Genomic DNA, 25,915 nt, shown 5'->3' with positions numbered 1-25,915 from the left:
CAACTTCCTAGACAGCCTCTGGAGCCTGGGAAGGGCAAAAAACGGGCCTACTGGGCCCACCGTCCCATCATGTGCCAAAAACAGGCGGAGCGCGGGGGGGGTTGCATACACATACGTGGGGGACGGGGCACATAGAATTATGGGTGTGGGCTGGCACGTCCGCGCCCCCCTCGCTTTTGGCACGCGATGGCAAAAAGGTTAGCCATCACTGCCCTAAACCATTTCTGACAGTCCAGTCTCTCCTTGAAAGCTTCCAGGGATGAAGCTCCCACAACTTCCAAAGGCAACTTCTGATCCATCAGTTGATTGTTCTCACTGTCAGAAAAGTTCTCCTTATTTCCAGGTTGAATCTCTCCTTGATCAGTTTCCATCGGAGGGGGTTGGACTAGAGGTCCTCCGAGGTCCCTTCCAAACTCCGTCATTCTATTCTATTTTTTTTTTTTTCTTCTCGTACTAAAAACAGCTCCGTTTCTTTGGTGATAATATCTCGCCGTCCTTCAGAGTTAAATCCTTGATATTCCGTCCCTTCGGCTTCGAAACGAACTTCCTGGAACCAGATTAAGAATTGCCTTAGCTAAGCCAATTACCTTAATCATGAATCAGGAAGATGGCACGATAGGAATCTGGTGTCTCTCCCTGATTCATTCGTGGAAGATAATCACACAAATTTTAATCATGCAAAGCAGCGTCTGCATCAAGGCAAGATGTCATCAAAACCGTGAAATAGATGTTGTGATGTAATACCACAAGCTCCCTTCCCCTTGGGGACAGACAGTCCTCGACTTGCAACAGTTCATTTAGTGACCATTCAGATTTACTGTTGTGGTCCTCCAGCAGCCTGCGGAGCGGGCAGCGGAGTCGGACAGCGATGAGGCTGAGGAACATGGGCCAATCCTGGAGGCAGAGATGGGGCCAGGGCCATTGGGGAGTGAGGTGCAGACTCCAGAGCCTCCAGAGACTGACAGTAGAGAGGCAGAGGAACAGGAGGAGCCTGTTCCTAGTGCACGCATGAGAAGAGTTGCCAGAAGGCAAGAGCAGCTCAAGCAAAGAGGACAACTCGGGAGTAAGGCCAAGAGATGATTGGCCCCTCCCATAAGGCTTAAAACAGACCAGCAACAGCGTTTGGGCTTTGCCGGAAAACAACGTTGGTAGCTTCGTCGTCGTCGTCGTCTTCGTCTACGTCTTGTATTTATTTTTGTATCTGTGACTTCTGAAAGTTTGCCAAGAAAGGCCTTTGGCAGTTTGCCTAATTGGACCAAGGTTTGCGATAGGACTGAGGAATTTGTGTTGGGTGGAATTTGCTTTAATTTACTTGAACGACGCTGGGAATGAAGTAATTCTCAACTGTTCGAATATAGTTTGTTTTTTCACGGACTGATTTTCCTACTACTTACTTGGGCCTGGGTCACAACATTTAAAACGCCACTGAAAAAAAGTGACTTAGGACAGATTTTCAGTCTCACGACCGCTGCAGGTCACGTGATCAAAAAATTCAGAAGCTTGGTTCATATTTATGACGGTTGGAGGGTCCCATGATTCCTTTTCGTGACGAGCAAACTCAATGGGGAAGGCAGGTTCACTTAACGGCTGTGGCAAGAAAGGTGGTGAAACGGGGCAAAACTCACTTAGCAAATTTCTTACAACTGTCTCGCTTAGCGACATAAAGTCCAGTTCAAACCTTTGGAGGCTTAAATGGACCCATTTTCCGGACAGAAAGATCACCCGAGGTGACAAGGGTGCTTTTTGCGGTTTGCAGTGTTTCAAATCTCTTCCTCCCCTTTCACCGCGGACAAAAACCCTTCCCCTGTCCTGCTTTCTATAAACAGAGAGAGAGAGAGAGAGCCGGTGTACCCAGAAAAAAAGGCTCGCTTGATCTTTTTAAACGGAAATGTTTATTAAAGTTTGTCGAGCGTGACAAAAGGAGAGAGAGAGAGAGAGCGGATGCAAAAAGGCCTTCGATTTCGGCATCGCCTGTGCAATGACAAGCTTTCTTTTCTTTTTTTCCCCCCAAAACAAGAAAAAAAGATGAGGGGGGGGGTTGGGGGGTTTAAGGGCTTTGTAAGTGTGGATTCCTCGGTGGATCAGAGAGCCTGGCAACCGGAGGAGGGATTTTGGGCCCTGGTAACGGCCTTTAAGCCTCTTCCCTTCTCCAGCCAATGGGAAGGGACGGGATAAGTGGAAATCCTGCAGGAATTCGGACAAAGGGATAGTGGCCAGGTCTTTAAGAAGAGACCGGACAACCCTTTGGTCTGAAACAGTGTAGGGTTTCCTGCCTGAGCAGGGGGTTGGACTAGAGGACCTCTGAGGTTCCTTCCAGCTCTGTTATTCTATTCTATTGTTTCTCTTTTGCCCAAAACCAAATGGGAGTGCCCATTGTCTGAAACGGTATAGGGCAGTGATGGCTAACGTTTTTGCTGTCGCGTGCCAAAAGCGGGGAGAGTGTGGAGGGGTGTCGCAGGCACGTGGGCCCACACCCATAATTCAATGCGCCCCGCGCATGCCCACACAACTCCCCCACGCTCCCCACGCTTTTGGCACGCGATGGCACAATGGGCCTGGTAGACCCATTTTTTCGTCCTCCCCAGGCTCCAGAAGCTTTCTTGGCATCTGGGGAGGGCAAAAACAGTCTTCCCTACCCTTTCTGGAGGCCCTCCGGATGCTGGAAACGGCCCATTTCCCGACTTCCGGTGGGACAAGAAGGCCCGTTTTTTGCCCTCCCCAGGCTCCAGAGGCTTTCTAGGAGCCTGGGGAGGGCGAAAACGGCCTTCCCTACCCTTTCTGGAGGCCCTCCAGAGGCTGGAAACGGTTGTAAGTGCGAGAAAGGGTTCCAGGTCGCTTGTTTCAGTGCCGTCGTAACTTCGAACGGTCCCTAAGCGGACGCTGTAAATTGAGGATTACTGCACACCTCTGATCTCCCTTCCGTTGACTGGCGCAGTTCATTTTGGTCTAGAGGTAGTCCTCGACTTACGACCGTTGCTTAGTGACTGCCTCAAAGCCACCATCTTCCAGCCCCCCCTTCGTATCGTCTCTTCTTACTCCCGCGGGACTCCATAGAAAAATATCTCATATTTTTGGACATCATGGCCCGCTTGGGTATATCAGAGCAAAAAAAAAAAAAAAGAAGAAGAATTCCCCATGTCATTTTTCTCCTTTTCACACTCCAGAGGAGCAAAATGCAACCACCGTTTGTTTTTGTTTTTTTTTTACCCCCAGAACCCAGTTCATAAAGTAGCTTAATGGCAAAATCTCCCGGGAAGAGTCATTGTATTAGCATCTTTGCTGGATACACCAGACTGGTTTAATTGTTATGTAAATTACCCTTGCTCCGCCATCAACTTTCTTCTTAATGGGCCATTCATCACTGCAAAGTTTTCTCTCAAGGAGCCAGCTGCTCTTCCTCACATGTCTTCCCCCTCCCAAAAAACCCCCACAAAAATCACATTTAAAATAGACAGACAGACAGACACAGAGAGAGAGAGAAAGAGAGAGATGGAGAGATATAGATTAGAGAGAGAAAGATGATGGAGGGAGGGAGGGAGAGGGAGAGGGGGAGAGAGATACGAGAAAGAGAGAGATACAGACATAAATTATATATATATATATATAGAGAGAGAGAGAGATTAGAGAGAGAGAGAGAGAGACGATGATAGATGATAGATAGATAGATGATAGATAGATAGATAGATAGATAGATAGATAGATAGATGATAGATAGATAGATGATAGATAGAGATAGATGATAGATAGATAGATAGATAGATAGATAGATGATAGATAGATAGATAGATAGATAGATAGATAGATAGATAGATAGATATGTTTTTATCCTTTGTTTTTTCCTCAGTTTCTCTGTGTGTGGATGGATGGAGGAATGGAGAGAGGGAGAGAGACACTAGAGAGATACAGAGATACAGATATAAATTATATATAAATATATATATATATAGAGAGAGAGACCAGATAGACAGACAGAGATATTATATATGTTTTTGTCCTTTGTTTTTTCCTCAGTTTCTCTGTGTGTTGAGGATAGATGGATGGATGGATGGATGGAGAGAGACACTAGAGGGAGAGAGAGAGATACAGATCTAGATTATATATAGATATAGAGATTAGAAAGCAAGAGAGACTGGAGAGAGAGAGAAAGAGAGAGATACCCTGTTTCCCTGATAATAAGCCCAATCGGGGTTTTGAGGGCATGAACTAAAATAAGTTTTCCCCAAAAAAACAAGCCCTCCCCGAAAATATTTAAACGCAGAGCTGGAAATCAGGTAAGATGGCAAGAGGAGCCCCATCTTACTCCAAACACCCCAAAATAATAAGATCTCCCTGAAAATAAGGCCAAGCGCTTATTTCGGGGTTCAAAAGAATATAAGACAGGGTCTTATTTTCGGGAAAACACAGACAGACAGACAGACAGACAGACAGACAGATAGATAGATAGATAGATAGATAGATAGATAGATAGATAGAGACAGATGATAAAGGATGGATGGATGGATGGATGGATGGAGTGAGTGAGTGAGTGAGTGAGTGAGTGAGTGAGTGTTAGAAAAAAATCTCACATTCACAAGCTTAGTCTGGTGGTCCAGGCTGGGTTGCCAGGGGGAATCACGTAACTCCGGGACACTTCAAGCGTCATAAATATGAGACAGTTGCCAAGAATTTCGAAAAACCCGGTCCTAAGTCACTTTTCTCCATGCCGCTGTAGGCTGATGACCCTGGCCTACTGCAACGGTCATAAATACGAGTCAGCGGCCAAGCATCTGGATTTTGACCACGGGGGATGCTGCAGGGGGTCATAATAATTGTGAAAAACCTTTGCACTTTTTTTATTCCAGCGTCGTTGAAATTTCGGTCACTTAAATGAACTGTTGTAAGTCGAGGCTAGCAAAGGAGCTGAAATTTTAGCTAGCTAAACGTCATTGAAAGAATCTAGAGAAGGGAATAAAATCACTCATGATTCCTCCCTTTCTCCCCTCTGTTTAACTCTGTTTATTATTAATCATTGTTCAAACAGCCGAGTGGAGATTTATTGACACAGGAAGGTTGAGAGGAGGGCACGGAAGGCAGCAGCCAAGTTCCCTTCTCAAAGGCTTGCCAAATAGCAGGTTCAGGGAGTCCTCGACTTATGACCACAATGGAGCCCAAGGTTTCCGTTGCTGAGCGAGACAGTTTCTTGAGTGAGTTTGGCCCGGTTTTGCTACTTTTCCTGCCGCGGTTGGGAAGTCGTTAAATTAGCAATACGATTGTTAAACGAATCCGGCGTCCCCCGTTGACTTTGCTTGTCAGAAAGTGGCACAAGGGGCATCACGTGACCCTGGAACAGTGCAACCGTCATCAAGACGAGTCAGTGGCCAAGAATTTTGGAATTTTGATCATGTGACGACGGGGAATGCTACAACGGCCCTAAGTGTGGGGGGAGGAGTCACTTTTTGCAGTGTGCCCTTGTAACGTCAAACAGTCACTAAGTGAATGGTTGTAAGTTGATGACTGCCTTTATGGTCTTAGAAAAGTTTTTGATGCTTCCTGAACTTGATGGTCGGTTGGCAGACATTTTATTACCCAAGTAGGTTACGTCATCAGGGCAAGGTGACTTAGAAAACTCTGTGTGAAGAGCTAGAAAACTCTTGTGTGGTTACTATTAAAGGAGAATGCGAAGGGAGGGAGGGAAGGAAGGAAGGAAGGAGAAAATAGGTTGAATGGGAGAGAGGGAGGGAGAGAGGAAGGAAGGAAGGAAGGAAGGAAGGAAGGAAGGAAGGAAGGAAGGAAGGAAGGAGAAAATAGGTTGAATGGGAGAGAGGGAGGAAGGAAGGAAGGAAGGAGAAAATAGGTTGAATGGGAGAGAGGGAGGAAGGAAGGAAGGAAGGAAGGAAGGAAGGAAGGAAGGAAATAGGTTGAATGGGAGAGAGGGAGGAAGGAAGGAAGGAAGGAAGGAAGGAAGGAAGGAAGGAAGGAAGGAAGGAAGGAGAAAATAGGTTGAATGGGAGGGAAGGAAGGAGAAAATAGGTTGAATGGGAGGGAGGGAGGAAGGAAGGAAGGAAGGAAGGAGAAAATAGGTTGAATGGGAGAGAGGGAGGAAGGAAGGAAGGAAGGAAGGAAGGAAGGAAGGAGAAAATAGGTTGAATGGGAGGGAAGGAAGGAGAAAATAGGTTGAATGGGAGAGAGGGAGGAAGGAAGGAAGGAAGTGGAAAAAAGATCCTTGATGCTCTCTGAGCTTCATGCTTTTCTTGCAGACTTTTCATCCCCCGAAATAGGTAACACCATCAGTGCTAATAAGGAGTAATGTTTGCTCTCAGTTTATATCCTGAATGAAATGTGATGCAAGCTGTATTTTGAAACCAGACACAACTACGCAACTGTATTTTTTCCCTTCTGGTTTCCTTGAGTTGCCGTTGATGGAAAGGACACCAAGCGGCTGCCAAATTGCAACGGAGGGACGGCCGTCTTTGAAAAGGCTGTGATGAGCTTTGTTGAATCATCCGGTTGGAATGCAAATATTCCCACCTCCAGCGTCTCATTAGATTGAAGTGTTCCTCGCTGTCATTGGCTGCTGGGAACCGTAATAATTGAATAGGAGACAAATCTTCTCAACTGTATGAAGTTCGGTGAAGAAGGTGGAGTTGAGGTGCTCCATCCTCATTTCCAACCCCTCCCAAAAAAAAACCCTCTTTGAAATCTGGAACGGAGGTTTTGTCCCATAACAGGATTGCTGTTGAGCTAATTTGGCACCTCCTAAAAGTTACACCCCGAGGGCACAATTAGAGCTTAGCAAGCAGATATTCCCGAGTCAACTTTGTGTGATCTTGTAGTACGTTGCTGAGGATATCTGAGGAACCACCCAGTCAACGGTTGGGCTGCTTTGTGGTTTGTCAGATTTATTTTGGGTATCTGAGGGTGGAAGCAGGTTTGGGCTGGTTCTTCAAATAGATCTTGAGGGTCAATCCTTGTTGGGGACTTTCAGTCAGTCCTAGAGGAGATCAACCCTGACTGCTCTTTAGAAGGCCAGATCCTGAAGAGGAAACTCAAATACTTTGGCCACTTAAGGAGAAGGAAGGACTCACTGGAGAAGAGCCTGATGCTGGGAACGATGGAGGGCAAAAGAAGAAGGGGACGGCAGAGAACGAGGTGGCTGGATGGAGTCATTGAAGCAGTCGGCGTGAGCTTAAATGGACTCCAGCGGATGGTAGAGGACAGGAAGACCTGGAGGAACGTTGTCCATGGGGTCGCGATGAGTCGGACACGACTTCGCAACTAACAACAACAATCCTTTGATTTTATGGAGCGGGCATTAATCGTGGCGGGTTTGTGGTGTGTAAAATACGAGATCCCAAGGGAGGAACATGGGAGATTGATCAAAAAGTCAGTAAGAGTTGAAATACTAAAAACGGCAAGTAGAAATGATGGATAAATACAGGATACCTCTTAATATAGGATTTGTCTTACTAAAGATTAGAAAACAGAGCTAGAAATTAGAAACGGGGGAAATGTTACGATGTCTACTGTCACATGATATAAGTTACTATAATTACTATGTATATATAAAAGTTACAAGTTGAAAGACTACTACTCTGTATGCTTAAAGAGTAAAGGGTAAGAGATACAGAATGCTACTTAATATGGGGATTCTTGTATTAGGGGTTAAAAAAAAGAGGTAGTAAGTAGTAATTGGGGAAACGCTACTATGCACACGGCTACAAAATAAAGTTATGGTCAAAATTGTGGAAACCTTTTGGGAAAAAGTGTATTTTCTAAAACTAGCTAATAACACCACTTTTTTTTTTTGGAGTAGTACCATAAAATTATATATCAATGGAAAGATAATTTAACCAAGAATGTCATGCAATAACTTTTTATGAAGGATTTGCTATTGGAATAGCAGTTACAGTATAAAGAAGAAAAGTGAAAGACGCAGAACAAATGAGATATACAAAAATTGTCACCATAGAAAAAACGAGATATGCAAAAATTATCACGTCAGTTAATCCTTCGTTGGGTAACCCTTAGCATGAATGACGGCCTTACGTCTTCCCATGGAGTGAACCAAGTCTTTGAGTTCTGCAGCTGTTATAATGTTGAAACCAAGATTGAATGATGGCTTCTATTAACTGGGTTTTATTGCTGGGTCGCTTCTGACTAACAAGTTTCTATAGTTGGCTCCATAGATTTTTCAATTGGGTGAAGGTCTGGGCTATTCCCAGGCCATTCCAGCAGTGGAATAGGATTCTCTTGAAACTCCCCCCCAAAAAAGTGGTGTTATTAGCCATCCAACCTCAAAAATACACTTTTCCTAAAAGGTTTCCACAATTTTGGCCACTGCTGTCTAATATATTATAAATTCAATGTATTTGTAAGTTTTAGAAGTTGAAAATACTATCATGTATACCTAAACAGTATTATTATTATTGTTATTAGTAGTCTGTATAAAGTAAAGTGACAGTACATATACAGTGTACTGTTCACTAAGCACTCATATACGTTAAAGAAAAAACATGAAATATATATATATATATATATTTAAAGATCACTATTTCCCCCGTGGGAACGGGGGGAGAGGAAGCACAATCCTTACATTCCTCAAGAGGACAAACAGGTTACCCAGGAGTAAAGCAGTTGGGAAACTCTTGACGGAATGCAGAAGCAACATTACTTGCACTTTCTCCTTTTTGTCCTCAATTTATGACCACCATTGGGGTCAGAATTTCCATGGTTAAACAAGAAGGTTCTTTTATGAATCGTGCCTGATTTTATGACCTTTTGGCCAGAGTTGATAAGCAAATCACTGCGGTTGTTAAATGAATCATGAAGTCCTTAAGTGAATCCCAGCTTCCCCCATTGACGGAAGCCAGCTAGGAAAGTCACAGGATGCTGCAGCCGTCATAAATACATGCCAGTTGCCAAGCAACCAGATTTTGATCACGTGACCGGGGATTTTTACAACGGTTATAAGTGCGAGGACCAGTTACACGTCACTTCCCCCCCCCCCCAGTTCTGTTGTAACTTCAAGCCAATGGTTGTAAGTTAAGGACACCTGTACCAGCGAGGAGAACGAAACAGAGAAAGGGAGAAAGGAAATTGCACATGGTTGGCACAATAAATGAATCTGATTTCCTCCTGAAAATAAGACCGGGTTTTATATTAATTTTTGCTCCAAAAGGCGCATTAGGGCTTATTTTCTGGTTAGGTCTTATTTTGGGGAAAATATGATAATAAATACACCCATCTGGTTGACAATCTGAACTGGGGCTTATTTTTGGGGTAGGGCTTATATTACGAGCATCCTGAAAAATCATGCTAGGGCTTATTTTCCGGCTGGGTCTTATTTTCGGGGAAACAGAGTAAGTAGGTAAGTAGGTAGATAGGTAGGCAGACAGACAGACAGACATGGATGGATGATAGATAGATAGATGATAGATGATAGATAGATAGATAGATAGACGACCTCTTAAAGTCCCTTCCAACTCTTGTTATTCCGTTGTTAACTTGGGAGACTCAACCATCCAGAACCCCAAATCGTAGCTTATTCGTCTCGGCCTCCTGCCCCCCCCCCATCCCCCACCCCCACGAAGGAAGGAAGGAAGAAACATTTTGCAGATGGAAGTTGTAGAAAAAACAAAAGGGGTCCCCCCGCCTTTTTTTTTTTTTTTTGGAGAAAGCAGAATCTTTTTTTTGTTTTGTTTTAATTTTCCTTTTTAAAACAACGTCTTGTATTTCTTTAACCCGGCTGTTCACTTGGGAAGGAGAAAAGGTTGGCCACGCAGCCTTGTTATGACTTGTTCGGTTAAAACAATGGGGTGGAATTGGGACGGGTGTCTGTGCAGGCTCTATTTCAGGAAAGGGGGGGGCGGGGGAGTTATTAAATATTTTTCTTCCCGGAGTCCAAGGCTGCTTAAAAAAAATTGGCGAGCTGGGTGGTGGGGGTTGGAAACGGGGCAGTGAGAAGGAATATATTTCCATAGCCAAATGTGAAACTGGCAGCTTTTTCTAACCTCGTTTTTGGCCTTTTAAAAGCTTCTTTTCCTCTACTTCACGTTTGGAGAATGCAGTCTGTAATCAAGTACAGGTAGTCCTCATCTTACAACGATGAGGGAGCCCAAAATGTCTGTCGCTAAGCGAGACAGGGCTGAAGTAAGTTTTGCCACGTTTTACGACCTTCCTTGGCACAGTTGTTGAGTGAATCGGTGCGGTTAAGTTAGTCACAGGGTTGTTGAGTGAATCTGATTTGACTTAATAATAATAATAATAATAATAATAATAATAATAATAATAATAATTTTATTTCTATACCGCCCTTCTCCCGAAGGACTCAGGGCGGTGTACAGCCTATTTAAAAACACAAACAAAACAACAATATAAAATTTAAAATAATTAAATAAATTGGCTCAGATTTAAAACCCCAAAAAATTTAAATACCCCAATTTAAAACTATTGTGTTGATAGTCCGGCCTGGCGGAACAACAGGGTCTTGACTGATGATGTTCCCAGTTGGGTCATGAAACGTCTACAAGGAAGCAAGCAAGGACCACACAGTCCTCCTCCTCCTCTTCCATCCCACAAACCCCTTTCTCTTCTAGCACTGATGATGATACCTAGTTGGGTCATGAAATGTCTACAAGGAAGCAACCAAGGACCCCACAGTCCTCCTTCTCCTCTTCTCTTCCATCCCACAAACTCCTTGTACCACTGATGATGTTAACCTAGTGGGGTCATGAAACATCTGCAAGAAAACCAACCAAGCTCAAAGACCACCAAGGACCCCACAGACAAACTTCGCTTAATGTGGTGTGTTGCGCTTGTAGCTTAGCATAGTTAGGGAAAATGTCCAGTTTTTCTCAGGACGGGCGAGTTGCTATCTTCTGATCTCTAATCCAATCTGGAGTAGAAACGTTTCTCCACTCTGGCAGAAGATTTGATCCTGGTATGTATTTTAGTTTTTTTGTTGGATAACAACAAGAGACTGCCCTTGTCCTAAAGACCAGAGGATGGAAAGCATTCCATAAAAGAAAATTTTGGATATTCCTCAGTCAGGGTCTCCAACGTTGGGCACTTTAATACTTACGGATTTCAACTCCCATGATTCCTCAGCCAAGGTTTCCAACCTTAGCAACTTTAAGACTGGTGGACTTCCAGAATTCCTCAACCAGGGTCTCCAACCTTAGCAACTTGAAGACTGGTGGACTTCCAGAATTCCTCAGCCAAGATCTCCAACCTTAGCAACTTGAAGACTGGTGGACTTCCAGAATTCCTCAGCCAAGATCTCCAACCTTAGCAACTTTAGGACTGGTGGACTTTCAGAATTCCTCAGCCAAGGTCTCCAACCTTAGCAGCTTTAAGACTGGTGGACTTCCAGAATTCCTCAGCCAAGGTCTCTAACCTTAGCAACTTTAAGACTGGTGGACTTCCAGAAAGCCAGCGTCTCCAACCTTAGCAACTTTAAGACTGGTGGACTTCCAGAATTCCTCAGCCATGGTCTCCAAGCTTGGCCACTTGAACACTTGTGGACTTCAACTCCCAGAATCCCTCAGCCAGGAATTCTGGGAGTTGAAGTCCACAAGTCTTAAAAGTTGCCAAGAATGGAGGCCCCTGCTCTAGAGGCTGAAAAAGGACCACATCTGGCTGCATCAGCTGCATTCCACTTGATGCTCTGTAAGATGGGCTGGAATTAACAGTTTTGAGGTTTTTCTTACCTGGATCACTCAAGCAGGTGTCTTCACCTGGTCTGATAGCATCCATCCTCTCATTTTTGGTCCAGGTGGGACACAGCAAGGAGGAGATTTTGGATAACAAACAACCGATCGAAACAACCACCGGTCCCACACATCCAAGTCTTCACGAGAAAAGAACCGCCAAGTGAATCACAAAAGACGAATATTTAGAACCAGTTCCAAGAAAGAGAGCGAAGCCACATCGTGCTTTAAAAGCTGTTTCAATATTTCCCATCCTAGTTGACCCGGGCCAGATCTTAAAACCGAGCGCGTGCACACAAACCGGCTGTTTGCTAACATGATTGTCCAGCTACAAATTGCGGTCTTAAAAGCTGGAAGGGACTTTAGTATTTTGGATCATTTCTTCCAGCTAAAAAGGCTTTTTAGTGCTTCGTTTGAGGCCAGGAACAAATGTCGTTTTTTTGTGTGTGTTTTTTTTCTCCCCCCCCCCCTTTCCCAAATTGGCCAGAACGTTGTAACCGGAATGTGAAAAATAAACAGCAGTTGCATTTCGTTTTGTTGTCATTTCTTCTTCTTCTTCTTCTTCTTCTTCTTCTTCTTCTTCTTCTTCTTCTTCTTCTTCTTCTTCTTCTTCTTCTTCTTCTTCTTCTTCTTCTTCTTCTTCTTCTTCTTCTTCTTCTTCCCGCGCTGATGAGACAAAATCTTCCTCGGAGCTTATTAAATGTGTCCAGATGTCTTCTGCCATTATCAAGGCTGCAGATAATTCTCATTTATTGTAAGGGAAGTACGGTGTGATGCTACGATATTAATGCATGCTCAGAAAGCTTTTCCTGTGGTTGCCTGTGGGGAATGGAAATCTCCTCCGTGTGATTCATTTTGGCTTTTTTTTAAAAAAACAAAACAAAAAAACGTGGACTTTGGGGGAAAAAAATTCTTTGTAAACCACAACTAACAGAGGTAGATCAGCCAGAATCAAAAGTGCATTTATTCGTGCTTGGGAAGAGCGGAATACTGTATGGAATTACTTGAAAAGCTAAACACAGGTGGTCCCCGACTTTACGACCACAATGGAGCCCCTGAATAAACCTCCCTGAAAATAAGGCCAAGCGCTTATTTCAGGGTTCAAAAAAATATAAGACAGGGTCTTATTTTATTTATTTATTTATTTATTGGTTCGATTTATATGCCGCCCTTCTCCGGAGACTCAGGGCCGCTTACAATGCGTTAAGCAATAGCCTTCATCCTTTTGTATATTTATACAAAGTCAGCTTATTGCCCCCACAAACTGGGTCCTCAATTTACCTACCTTAGAAAGGATGGAAGGCTGAGTCAAACCTTGAGCCTGGTGAGATTTGAACCTGCAGTAATTGCAGGCAGCTGGTGCTATTTAACAGCACTTTAGTCTGCTGCGCCACCAAGGCTCGGGGAAACACGAAATGATAGGCCCTTGGTACTCTCTGGGCTTGGTTGTTTTATTGCAGGCGTTTCATTACCCAACTAGGTAACACCATCAGTGCTAGAAGGGGCTGAGGTTTGCAAAATTGAACAGAGGGGTAGGAGGAGGAGAACCGAGGGGGTCCTTGTTGCTCTCCGAGCGTCGCCGTTTTCTTGCAGACGTTTCTTGACCCAACTAGGCAACATCATCAGTGCACTGGGTGATGTTATCTAATTTGGGTCATGAAACCTCTGCAGGAAAAACAACCGGAGCTCAAGAGAGCATCAAGGACCCCCTCGGTTTGAATAGGGTAGACAAAAATGCAGGTGACTTCAGGGGGAGGAAGAAAAAAAAACACCATACAATTTACAATTTCAGGAATTGAACTGTAAAAACTGCCAACGGTTTTATGATGGAGGGCCCAGAATCTTGGTCTGGGGGGGGGGGTGTATGTCCTTTTTAGAAGACCCCCCCCGCCCCCGGCCATGCTTTTACTAACCAGGCTGATAGCCTAGAGACAACATTGCTGCATCCGTCACGGAAATCCCTCCGTGTAAACACAGCCTTGCAACGCACATATTTCCAAGCAACAGTAATGTTAAGATGTCGGGAGGATTTACAGTTTTGCTGTGATTTATGGAAGCCGTCCTCTTTACGGGGCCTTGCTTAGGGTTCCCCGAAGCCCAGGGAGCTGTTTGAAAGCGTAGTTGTAAAAACAGAAAGAAAATAGGAGGGAAAAAGCAAAATATGGAGGCACCGTATATTTTTTTCCCCCAGATTCCTTTCAGGGTTTTTTTATATATATATATATTCCTTTTCCTCTCTTTCTTTTTACGGTGGTTCCCTTAAGTAAAGAAAAACACTGCAGATTTTTTATACTTCCTGCTCCTTTTTTTAAAAAAAAATACTGCTGTTTTTCTTTTGCTTCCGTCCTTCCTTATTTGGGCTTTGCGTGCATTCCCAGGAGCAATAACTGGAGTTTTACTGAAGGGATCCGCAAAAGAATTGCAGCACAGGTAGTCCTTGATTTACAGCGGTCTTGTTGAGTGACCGTTCGAAGATACATCGGCACTGAAAAAAGCAACATAGGACCGTTTTGTTACATGCATGACTGTTGCACGCTCGATCAACATTCAAACCAGCGGTGAAATCCACTTACCTTCGCTACCGGTTCGGTAACAGGAGTGCGCGGGAGCACGTATGCGCTATGCACGCATACATGTACCTCTTCTGCACCTGCGCAGAACCTTCAACGCATGCACAGATGGTAAAAGACCGGGACGTAATGACGTCCTGGCGGGTGGGCGGAGCTTCCTACCGCCGGCGCTACCAGTTCAGCGAGCCAGATAGAACCAGGAGGGATTTCACCGCTGATTCAGACACTTGGAAATCTGACTCGTATTTATGACGGCCGCCGTGCCCCAGGGGGGTTGCATGATCCCCTTTTGCGATCTTCTGACAAGCAAAGTCCACGGGGAAGCTGAATTCACTTAACTGTGTGAGCAACTTAACTGCTTCAGGAATTCACTTAACCACTGTGGCGCAAAAGGTCGTAAAACAGGACCAACTTCATTTAAGAACTATCTCGCTTACCAATGGAAATTTGGGGCTCCATCATTTTATTTTATTTTATTTTTTGATTTATATGCCGCCCTTCTCCGGAGACTCAGGGCGGCTTACAATGTGCTCAGCAATAGCCTTCATCCTTTTGTATATTTATACAAAGTCAGCTTATTGCCCCCACAACTGGGTCCTCAATTTACCTACCTTAGAAAGGATGGAAGGCTGAGTCGACCTTGAGCCTGGTGAGAATTGAACTCGCAGTAATTGCAGGCAGTTGAATGTTAATAACAGGCTATTAGTCTGCTGCGCCACCAGGCTCCTCTAAATGGAGGATTGCCTATAACGGGTGTCAGCAACCTGCAGCTCCGGAGCTGCATGCGGCTCTTTGGGCCCTCTGCTGTGGCTCCATGTCAAGTGATTCCACCACTGGCTGGCCCCGCCCTTAACCCTCCCCTCCCAGTCACTCCTCACCTGGCCTGAGAAGGTAAGGGCGACGATGCGGGATGGAGAAGCGGCTGGGGCAGAAACAGAGAGATACAGATACAGAGGGAGGGCGGAAGAGGGAGAGAGAGAGAGAGAGACATGTCAAAAAGATTTTGTGGTTCCCGGGTTTTTTTTTTTTTTTAACAACCGGTTCTCTGTCCTAATGACTGGCTGGGTAGGCATGGCTGGGAGGGGGGGGGTCATGTGACTGGTGGAAGTGAGTGACGTCGAGTTGGCCATGTTCACTCAGGTTTTGTGGCTCCCGGTGTTTTCTTTTGTGTGGGAAACGGGTCCAAATGGCTCTTTGAGTATTTAAGGTTGCCGACCCCTGGACTATAATAATGGCTAGTTAAACTCGCCTTGGTAGTACAGTGGTCTAAGGCACCCTGTTATTAAGCTGGTTATTAAGACCAGCTGCCTGCAATTACTGCAGGTTCGAATCTCGCCAAGGCTCAAGGTTGACTCAGCCTTCCATCCTTTCTAAGGTAGGTAAATTGAGGACCCAGTTGTGGGGGCAATAAGCTGACTTTGTATAAATATACAAAAGGATGAAGGCTATTGCTTAACGCACTGTAAGCCGCCCTGAGTCTCCGGAGAAGGGCGGCATATAAATCAAATTTAAAAAAAAAAAAAACTCTCATTGATCGGTGTGTCAAGTTTCAGGCTACCGTTTTGGGACCCAGGAGCATATCCTAGAGATCCTCCAATTCTGCATTGTTTAAAATACGTGCCTGATGTTTATACTCGGGTTTATGTGTCACACACTCAATTGTGTCCGTTTTTCTTCCTTCCCCCCCCCCCAGGTGTGTTATCCGGTTTCCCAGCACGGTCATCAAAATCCAGTTCACGTCCCTCTACCATAGAGAGGAGGCGAGAGAGGACACGGCATCTCCTCCACTCCGGCCACTCTACCCACAGATCTCGCCGCTTAAGATCCACATTCCGGAGCCGGATCTACAGAATATGGTCAGCCCCCTCCCTTCTCCCACTGGCACCATCAGGTAAGCAGCGTGGGTCTCCAGCACAGGTGTGCCCAGCTCCGTATCAACAAACACCACTTCGCTTTTCCCCAAAATTCCCATTTCTCTCCTTATACAGGTAGTCATACATTACATTGATTGATTGATTGATTGATTGATTAGCCCTTGATTAGCCATATCAAAGTGCAGAGTACCAGAAGCAAATTATTACTTGATAAAAGCAATTTAAAATGGAATTGAAATAAAATACAATTTAGAATGAAATTGAAGTAAAATACCATTTAAAATGAAATTGGAATAAAATACAATTTAAAATGAAATTGGAGTAAAATACCATTTAAAATGAAATTGGAATAGCAATAGCCCTTAGACTTATATACCGCTTCACAGTGCTTTACAGCCCTCTCTAAGCGGTTTACAGAGTCAGCCTCTTGCCCCCAACAATCTGGGTCCTCATTTTACTAACCTCGGAAGGATGGAAGGCTGAGTCAACCTTGAGGTGGTCAGGATCGAACTTCTGGCAGTGAACAGAGATAGCCTGCAACATTGCATTGTAACAACTGTGCCACTATGGCTTCCTTCCTTCCTTCCTTCCTTTCCTTTCCTTTCCTTTCCTTTCCTTTCCTTTCCTTTCCTTTCCTTTCCTTCCCTTCCCTTCCCTTCCCTTCCCTTCCCTCCTTCCCTCCCAAGCTATACCAGACTTATATACCGCTTCACAGTGCTTTCCAGCCCTCTCTAAGCAGTTTACAGAGTCAGCCTCTTGCCCCCAATGATCTGGGTCCTCATTTTACCCACCTCGGAAGGATGGAAGGAAGGCTGAGTCAACCTTGAGCCTGGTGAGATTCGAACTGCCAAATTGCAGTCAGCCGGCAGTCAGCAGAAGGAGCCTGCAGTACTGCACTCGGACCACTGCGCCACCGCGGCTCTTAAATAAACGACGATTTAAAATGAAACTGGAATAAAATACAGTGATTTAAGATGTAGATAAAATATAATAAAAATTATAGTTAGAGGTCACCCCTGCAATCCACGCCAATCAGTCCCACCTATGCCGACCTCAACCGAACCATTTTGTTCAAGTACTGTGCTGTGTTCAGTGTTATTTTCAGATTCTGGATGCACATAAGGTAAGTTGTTTTGATATGGGGATCCCAATGGGTCACTCGTTTGGCATGTAGACCGAGGTACCCATCTCTCACCTTCTTATACAGGCAACAATCAAATACACCTGTACATTGATTGATTGATTATCCCTTTGTTGTTGTTGTTAGTTGCGAAGTCGTGTCTGACTCATCGCGACCCCATGGACCATGTTCCTCCAGGCCTTCCTGTCCTCTACCATCCTCTGGAGTCCTTTTAAACTCACGCCGACTGCTTCGGTGACTCCATCCAGCCACCTCCTTCTCTGCCGTCCCCTTCTTCTTTTGCCCTCCATCGTTCCCAGCATCAGGCTCTTCTCCAGGGAGTCCTTCCTTCTCATTAGGTGGCCAAAGTATTTGAGTTTCCTCTTCAGGATCTGGCCTTCTAAAGAGCAGTCAGGGTTGATCTCCTCTAGGACTGACCGGTTGGATGGCCTTGCAGTCCAAGGGACTCGCAGGAGGCTTCTCCAGCACCAGAGTTCAAAGGCCTCCATTCTTTGGCGCTCAGCCTTCCTTATGGTCCAACTTTCACAGCCATCCATTGCAACCGGGAAAACCATAGCATTTGATTATCCCTTGGGCCATATCAAAGTGCAGAGTTCCAGAAACAAATTATGACTAATCGTTATTGTTGTTGTTGTTGTGGAGAAATAGGAGGAGGAAGGAGGATCAAGTATGTCGCCTCCTTGAGTGATTTATAAAAATAATAATAAAAGGCAAGCTGTAAAATAATGACAGCAATGATCGTGGACCACTTGGGTCAAAGCTCATGTGAAACAGAAGTTGGGTTCGTTAGAAGTTAGGAGCCCTGGGTTGGAACTGCGGTGCTGAAGCTGGGAGGGAGGAAGGCAACGGGTGTCTTTTTTTTCTTTCTGCGGTGACTTCACTTTCTTCAGGAAGCAAATATCACGTGCCCCAAACGGTGATACGTTTTTGCTCGACACACCCGAGAGCCAGTGTTGACACAGGCAAGCTTCAGCTTGCTGGTCTTGATGGGAAACATGAGTCCTTTCCCAAGCTGGTGGGGAGAGAGAGAGAGAAAGAGCCGAGATCTCCATCGCTGAGACCAAGGGTCGTGGGAAGTGTGAAGTCTCCTCTGAACTTGAGATGCTGGAGACCTGCTAGAGTGCAGGTCTCCAACATTGGGCACTTGGAGACTTGTGGACTTCAGTTCCCAGAATTCCTCAGCCAAGGTTTCCAACCTTAGCAATTTTAAGACTGGTGGACTTCCAGAATTCCTCAGCCATGGTCTCCAAACTTGGCAACTTTAAGACTTGTGGACTTCAACTCCCAGGATTCATCAGTCAGGGTCTCCAAACTTGGCAATTTTAAGACTTGTGGACTCCCAGAATTCCTCAGCCATGGTCTCCAATCTTGGCATCTTTAAGACTGGTGGACTCCAACTCCCAGAATCCTTCAGCCAGGAATTCTGGGAGTTGAAGTCCACAAGTCTTAAAAGTTGCCAAGGATGGAGGCCCTTGCTCTAGCGGCTGAGAGAGGACCACATCTGGCTGCATCAGCTGTATTCCACTTGATGCTCTGTTAGATGGGCTGGAAATAACAGTTTTGAGACTTTTCTTACCTGGGTCACCCAAGCAGGTGGCCTCACCTGATCTGATAGCATCCGTCCTCTCCTTTTGGGTCCAGGTGGGACACAGCAAGGAGGGAAATGGGTGGGCAAAATAAGTCACTGCTAACCCCCTATCTGTGCTGCTGTTTTGACTCGTGATGAAAAGGAGGGGAGGGGTCTTTTGATGGTTGCCTTGAGTAGATCTCTGAGCATCCTTTTGTGCAAAAGAGGGTTAAGGTAGAATTGGGTCAGAGCAGCCCCCAACTCTCTTATGGTCTCATACTGAGTCTTAATACAAGATTTCACATTCTCCCTTCCTTCCTTCCTTCCTTCCTTCCTTCCTTCCTTCCTTCCTTCCTTCCTTCCTTCCTTCCTTCCTTCTTTCCTTCCTTCCTTCCATCCTTCCTTCCATCCTTTCCCTTCCCTTCGTTTCCCCTCTTTTTTCCTTCCTTCCTTCTCTCTCTTCTCCCTCCTTCCCTCCTTCTCTACTCCTCCGCCTCTTTCCCTTCCATCCTTCCTTCCTTCCCTTCTCTTCCTTTCCCCTCTTTTTTCCTTCCTTCCTTCTCTCCCTTCTCCCTCTCTACCCCTCTGCCTCCTTCCCTTCCTTCCTCCCTCCACCTTCCTGCCACTCTACTTCCTTCCCTCTTATCCTTCCTTTTTTCCTTCTTCTCTACCCCGCCACTTCTTTCCTTCTTAGTCCTTCCTTCCTCTTATTTTTCTTTTCCTTTCCTCCCCTCCCCCCCCCTGTTCTGCCCTCCCTCCCTCCCAAAGAAGGAGAAGTTTAAGCTTGGACATTGCCCTCGTTCTATAAGTCACTCAACACTTTTCAATTTCCGCTGAGCTGGTAACAAAACGCCAGAACCTTTCTAAATAGGGTGTACAAGAGCCCCTCTGATTTTTCTCCTTCCCCTGAACCCTTCATCTTCTTCTTCTTCTTCTTCTTCTTCTTCTTCTTCTTCTTCTTCTTCTTCTTCTTCTTCTTCTTCTTCTTCTTCTTCTTCTTCTTCTTCTTCTTCTTCCTCTTTTTCTTCTTCTTCTTCTTTCCATTCCCTTTTAGTTCCTTGGCTGCACTGAGTTGGGATTAAGCACTCTAACCACCCCCCCTCCTGCAAGGGGGAAAAGCCGATGCCAAACAGAGCCTCCGTATTCCAAGGCACTCTACTTTAGCGCACCAGACCTTTTTTGTGTATGTCTGTGCAAACTGGGGGTGTGTGGAATGGGAGACCACCCACTCCTGTTGGTCCAAGAGGCTTGTTTCTCGAGCCTGCCACGACCCCGGGCATCTCTCCGGCAAAAGTTTTTGCAAGGCTCGTTTTGAGGAATGCCAACCATCCTGTGGCGAGAAGGCGGAGGAGAGAGAGAGAGAGAGAGAGAGAGAGAGAGAGAGAAGTTCAGTTTTCTCTCCGGGGTCCTCCCCCTCCTGGTGGTGCTGGGAAGCTGTTCTCATGAGATCAGCTTTCCTCTCCTTCCCTGTCCCCTCTCCCCCCTCCTTCCCCATCCCATCCCATCCACCCTTTTTGGCACCATTCGCTTACCTAATTTGGTGCGCCCTCGCCCTGCGTCTTCCTGATTGGTCCCCGGGAAAATTTTCCAGCAAAGATCTTTTCCTTTTTGGAAAGCAGAGACCGTGCCTCCCTCTTTCCCCTCTTGGCAGACACTTCCCAACTGTTATTGTTATTATTATTATTATTCCTTTTTTTTCCCTTCCTCGTTTGTTTGTTTGGCTTAAGCTAAGCGGCAGCATTTGCCAGAATACGATAGACAGGCTGCTCAAATCCAACTTGGTTAGGCCATCCCTGCTCTGTTTCTCATCATTGGGCTCTTGCAAATCTTTTCTTCCCCCCCCCCCCCCCCCCGTAAATTTCTTTTGGAAAATGCTGGGAAGTTTTCTTCCTCTTTGTCTTGTTTTTCCTAAAGACGATCCTCCTCCAAACACCGTTTAAATTAGTTCCCTTTGAGGAAAGCAGATCCATCTGCGCCACGACGAAATGGTGTACAAAAGTTTTTGCAATTCTCGTTTGAGGTTTTGTCCCAAGGAATTTTTTTTTTTAATCCAAGCTGGGACTGGAGAACTATCGATCTATCTAATGGAGATGATGGATAGATATGTAATGCTTTTTTTAAATAGGAGAATTGTTGTATTAGGGGTTAGAAATAAGAGGTGGAAAGTAGAAATTGGGATAATATTACGATGCATTACACTGCCTCAAAATATAATACATTATAACTACAATGTATATGTAAATCTCAGAAGTTGAAAGATTATTATGATGTATATCTAAATGGAGTATATTGTATTATTACTATTTTGTATAAAGTAAATTGACCCAGATAATGTACTGTTCAGTAAAAACTTATATATGTTGAAGAAAAACTTAACTTATTGCTTAACGCACTGTAAGCCGCCCTGAGTCTCCGGAGAAGGGCGGGATATAAATCAAATTAAAAAAAAAAACCCACCATAAATATATATTTTTAAAAAAATCTTATCTAATGGAGGTTCTCAATGCAGAGTCAGTCCTACAGTAGTGACCAAAATTGTGGAAACCTTTTGGGGAAAGTGTATTTTTGAGGTTTGATGGCTAATAACTCCACTTTTTTGGGGGAGTTTCAAGAGAATCCTATTCCACTGCTGGAATGGCCTGGGAATAGCCCAGACCTTCACCCAATTGAAAATCTATGGAGCTGACTAAAGAAACTGGTTAGTCAGAAGCGACCCAGCCATAAAACCCAGTTAATAGAAGCCATCCTTCAATCTTGGTTTCACATTAGAACAGCTGCAGAACTCAAAGACTTGGTTCACTCCATGGGAAGACGTTGTAAGGCTAAATTCATGCTAAAGGTTACTCAACGAAGTATTAACTGACATGGTGATCATTTTTGCATATCTCGTTTTTTCTGTGTGTTTCATTTTTCTTCTTTATCCTGTAACTGCTATTCTAATAGCAAATCCTTCCTAAAAGTTATTGCATGACATTCTTGATTAAATTATCTTTCCATTGATATATAATTTTATGGTACTACTCCAATAAAAAAAAGTGGTTTTTATTAGCTAGTTTTAGAAAATACACTTTGCCCAAGAGGTTTCCACAATTTTGGCCACTACTGTGAGGTGGAGATGGCGGATTGTGTCCCGTCTCAGAGAGTGATGGGTTCGGATTACGCCTAACCTTCCCGGACAGGAATTTTGCATTCTTCGTTCATTTCCTTTTTCTTGTTTTCCCTCCTCCTTTCCAACACTGTACAGATAATCCGTTCAAATTTAACAATGAAAAAAAAAAGTGACGTAGGGCCATTTTTCACACTTAACAAACTGTTGCAGCCTCGCCAGGCTCCCACGATCCAAATTCAGACACTTGGCAACTGACTTGTATTTACGACGGACGCCGTGTCCCAAGGTCCCGTGATCCTCTTTTATGACCTACTGACAAGCAAAATCAGTGGGGAAGCCAGATTCACTTAACAACCCTTCTTAAGAACGGCAGCGACTCACTTAACAACGGTGACGAGAAAGGTCGTAAAATGAGACAAAACTTCACTGAACAAATGTCTCACTGAGCAACATAAATGTTGGGCTCAATTGTGACGATTAGTTGAGGTCTGCCTATACTCTAAATTTAGAAATAAATTTTAAGTACTTCAGTCTGACATTCTACTCTTTAAAGGTCATTTAAAATCGAAAGTGTGGTGGTGGAGAGGGTTTTTTTTATTATTATTATTAGAATTATGCCCTGTTTAACAAAACCTACCCACTTCAGCAGTTTCAACTCCGTGACGTGGAAAAAGAAGCTGTTGCTTTTAAAAGGATTTTTTTTTTTTGCCTTCCTTCCTTCCTCCACATTCTTCCTCTTCTCACACCCACCCCTCTGGGGGGGTTTCCCCCCCTTAAGCCCTTTGCTTAAATTTTAAATTGCTTTTTTCCCCCACGTTAAAGGCTAGGCAATAATAATTAGACTTTTTTTCTCCAGTTCCTTGAGCAACTTGGCTTTGGGCAGGCTAAGACTTTGTTTTGAATTTGGATTTGTCAAACAACAGGAATATATATATATATATATATATATATATATATATATATATATAAAAGAAAGCAAAGTTGATGTGTGGGTATTTCGTGTTTTGTTTACTTCTTTGCAGAACACACAGGGAAGGGAAACAGCTCTTGGCTGGGTATAAAATGCCAGCAGAAACATCCTGCAGTGAGCTCATGCTTTGTCTGCAAACTGCCAAAATAGAAAAACGGTGATAAGCCAAGATTTTTACAGAAAAATATAAAGCAGGAACGTTGGGGTGTACGGCTTCAGAGGCAGGGTGTTAATAAGGCCTTCGAGGTTTTAAAAAAAAAAAAAAACTTGAAATGCAAGTTGGTGGATTTCTTCCTGTTTTTGCCCAGGAGCTGGTTTTACCTTGGTGAGCAAACCCAAAAGGTTAGGATAGGTTGCAAACCATTTAAAGCTGCAGGTTTTAAGCGTTTCATGTTTTTAACCACAGTCTTGGTTTTTTTTAAAAAAAATAATAATAACAATAATACAGAAGAAAAACAGTTCAGTTAGAAACAGATTGAGATAAAAATAACTTGCAAAAAAAAAAGGGGGTGAAAATTGCATGCCAAAAAGAAAGCTGACCAGGTTAGAAATAAATTAAAGATATACATACATACATACATACATACATACATACATACATACGTTTTCCTTGTAGTGAACTTTTGCTTGTAAGTGAAAATTTTGTTTGCTCGTACATAAACTTGCCTGTGTTTTCAAAGAGTCTCTTGCACACTTCCATCTTGTGCCCTCACTAAGAGATTTCTTAGTGGCAAGGTAAAGGTAAAGGTTCCCCTCGCACATATGTGCTAGTCGTTCCCGACTCTAGGGGGCAGTGCTCATCTCTGTTTCAAAGCCGGAGAGCCAGCGCTGTCCGAAGACGTCTCCCTGGTCATGTGGCCGGCATGACTCAACGCCAAAGGCGCATGGAACGCTGTTATCTTCCCACCAAAGGTGGTCCCTATTTTTCTACTTGCATTTTTTTTTACCTGCTTTCGAACTGCTAGGTTGGCAGAAGCTGGGACAAGGAACGGGAGCTCACCCTGTTATGCGGCGCTAGGGATTCGAACCACTGAACTGCCGACCTTCCGATCAACAAGCTCAGCGTCTTAGCAACTGAGCCAACGCGTCCCTTTCTTAGTGGTAGCCATACACCCACCCCCCAAAAAATTAGTAAATTTTTCTCTCTTTCATATGTTTCCTAATTAGACTGCTGGAGTGGACAATTTTCAGTTTTGTGAGGTTTTTTTTCCCATTCTGATTCTTACGTAACTGTGTCAACATCAAAAATGTGGGAGTTTTCTCAAAGGGGGGGGGAAGAGATGCCTGGAGAAACTGGGCATCAGTAATAATCGTGATTTATTTTTATTTTTATTTTATTTTTTTGCAGCTCCCCTCGGTGATCTCTGTTGATTTTGCTATTTGAAAAGCAAAAAATGCTTTATGTAAACCCCTTAGCATGCTCATAAAATTACCCCGTTTGGTATATTTATTAAATGTAAACACGTAGTTTAACCAGAGAGAAGAAAGCAGCCATCCTTAAGATCATAAAATAGAGTTATATCTTCTGGCCTTCAGCCATTCATATTTTTAGAGAGGGAAAAAAAAACAAAACCCTGGAATAGTCAAGGAAAAATAAGATTCGTGTTTTCAAAGTTTGGCTGTTGGGCGTAATGCGTTCGGTCTTAATTTCCTGCTTTTGAGATTTCAATTCTTAGGTTTCTGAATCTGAAAAACTTCGCTTGGACTGATTGAAATTACTCGTTCAAATGTTCCTCTTCTTGTTAGAAAAAAAACCTGTGACTTTCTGTTGCTGAAACGAAAGAAAACGCTTTCTAAAGCATGCCTTACAAGTCCTTTTATGTGGCATTTGTCTCTAAATAGCTGACAAGCCACAGACAAGTAAAAAGCTGTACGATTATCTTTTTTTTAAAAGAATAAACAGAAACGATCAATCTCGCAACACGATCTACCAATCTGTCGATGCAAATCGACACTCAAAAATAAGGTAAATTATAAAAACATAGCCCCGTTTCTCGCCACACAAATATTCATCGTGAATGTGGATATCTTATCATCCTGCTGGCTCGGAAGAAGTATGGATCTCAGCTCCCAGAATTCCCCAGCCAGCAGCTTGCTGAGGAATTCTGGGAATTGAAGTCCAAACAGGCTGGCTGGGGAACTCTGGAGGCTTTATCTAGCTATCTTATCTATCCAGAAACCAGCCATCAACCCTCATTGAGCAAAGGTTGAAGTTCACCCGTGTTGACTTGGGGAATTTTGGGGTTGAAGTCCACACATCCAAGTTGCTAAGGCTGAGAAGCCCTGATTGAAATTCAGACCTTTTTTAATCCAATGAATAAAAGGAGCAGATGACAAGCCTAAAGCAGACTTGATCCCTGATGTGAAATGAGGTCCAGTCCAGTTAATACTTGGATGGCAGGTCATTCCAGGAATCTAGGACTCTTGGTCAAATCAGGACATTGACCATCCATCTCCAACCCAGCATTGGTAAATCATTTCCGTGACTCCTATGAGTTATGGATGGACGCAATCATCCAGACTCCAGTCTCCCTTGAACTGACAAGATTTCTTAAATTTGTCACATCTTGGCATAGGTCAGGGGTCTGCGATCTTAAATACTCAAAGAGCCATTTGGACCTGTTTCCCACAGAAAAGAAAACACCGGGAGTCACAAAACCCGGGTGGGCGTGGCCAACTCGATGTCACTCACTTCTACCAGTCACATGACACACACCCCTAGCCACGCCTACCCAGCCGGTCATTAGGGCAGAGAACCAGTTGTTAAAAAACACCGGGAACCACAAAATCCTTTTGACATCTCTCTCTCTCCCCTCCCTCCCCCCCTCCCTCTCTCTCTGTATCTCTCTATGTCTCTCTCTCTCCCCACTCCTCTCTGTATCTCTCTGTCTCTGCCCTGACCGTTTCTCCATCCTCCGCCATCGCCCTTACCTTCTCAGGCCAGGCAAGGAGTGACTGGGAGGGCAGGGCGAGGGGCGGGGCCAGCCAGTGGTGGGA

General features: G+C 44.3%; 1 protein-coding gene across 1 annotated transcript in view; it reads left to right on the top strand.

Moving 5' to 3' along the window:
* Positions 1–25,915, top strand: part of FOXK1 (forkhead box K1) — a 58,127-nt gene that overhangs the window by 13,359 nt on the left and 18,853 nt on the right. The window contains exon 2 of the mRNA XM_070954923.1: positions 15,951–16,148. Within this exon, the coding sequence (XP_070811024.1) occupies positions 15,951–16,148 (198 nt within the window). The remainder of the gene's footprint in view (positions 1–15,950; positions 16,149–25,915) is intronic.

This window comes from Pituophis catenifer, unplaced genomic scaffold (genome assembly GCF_029215685.1).
Source record: "Pituophis catenifer annectens isolate HBS135680 unplaced genomic scaffold, rPitCat1.0.hap2 SCAF_16, whole genome shotgun sequence".
Classification (NCBI taxonomy): Eukaryota; Metazoa; Chordata; class Lepidosauria; order Squamata; family Colubridae; genus Pituophis; species Pituophis catenifer.
This window is presented reverse-complemented; position numbering and strand designations above follow the sequence as displayed.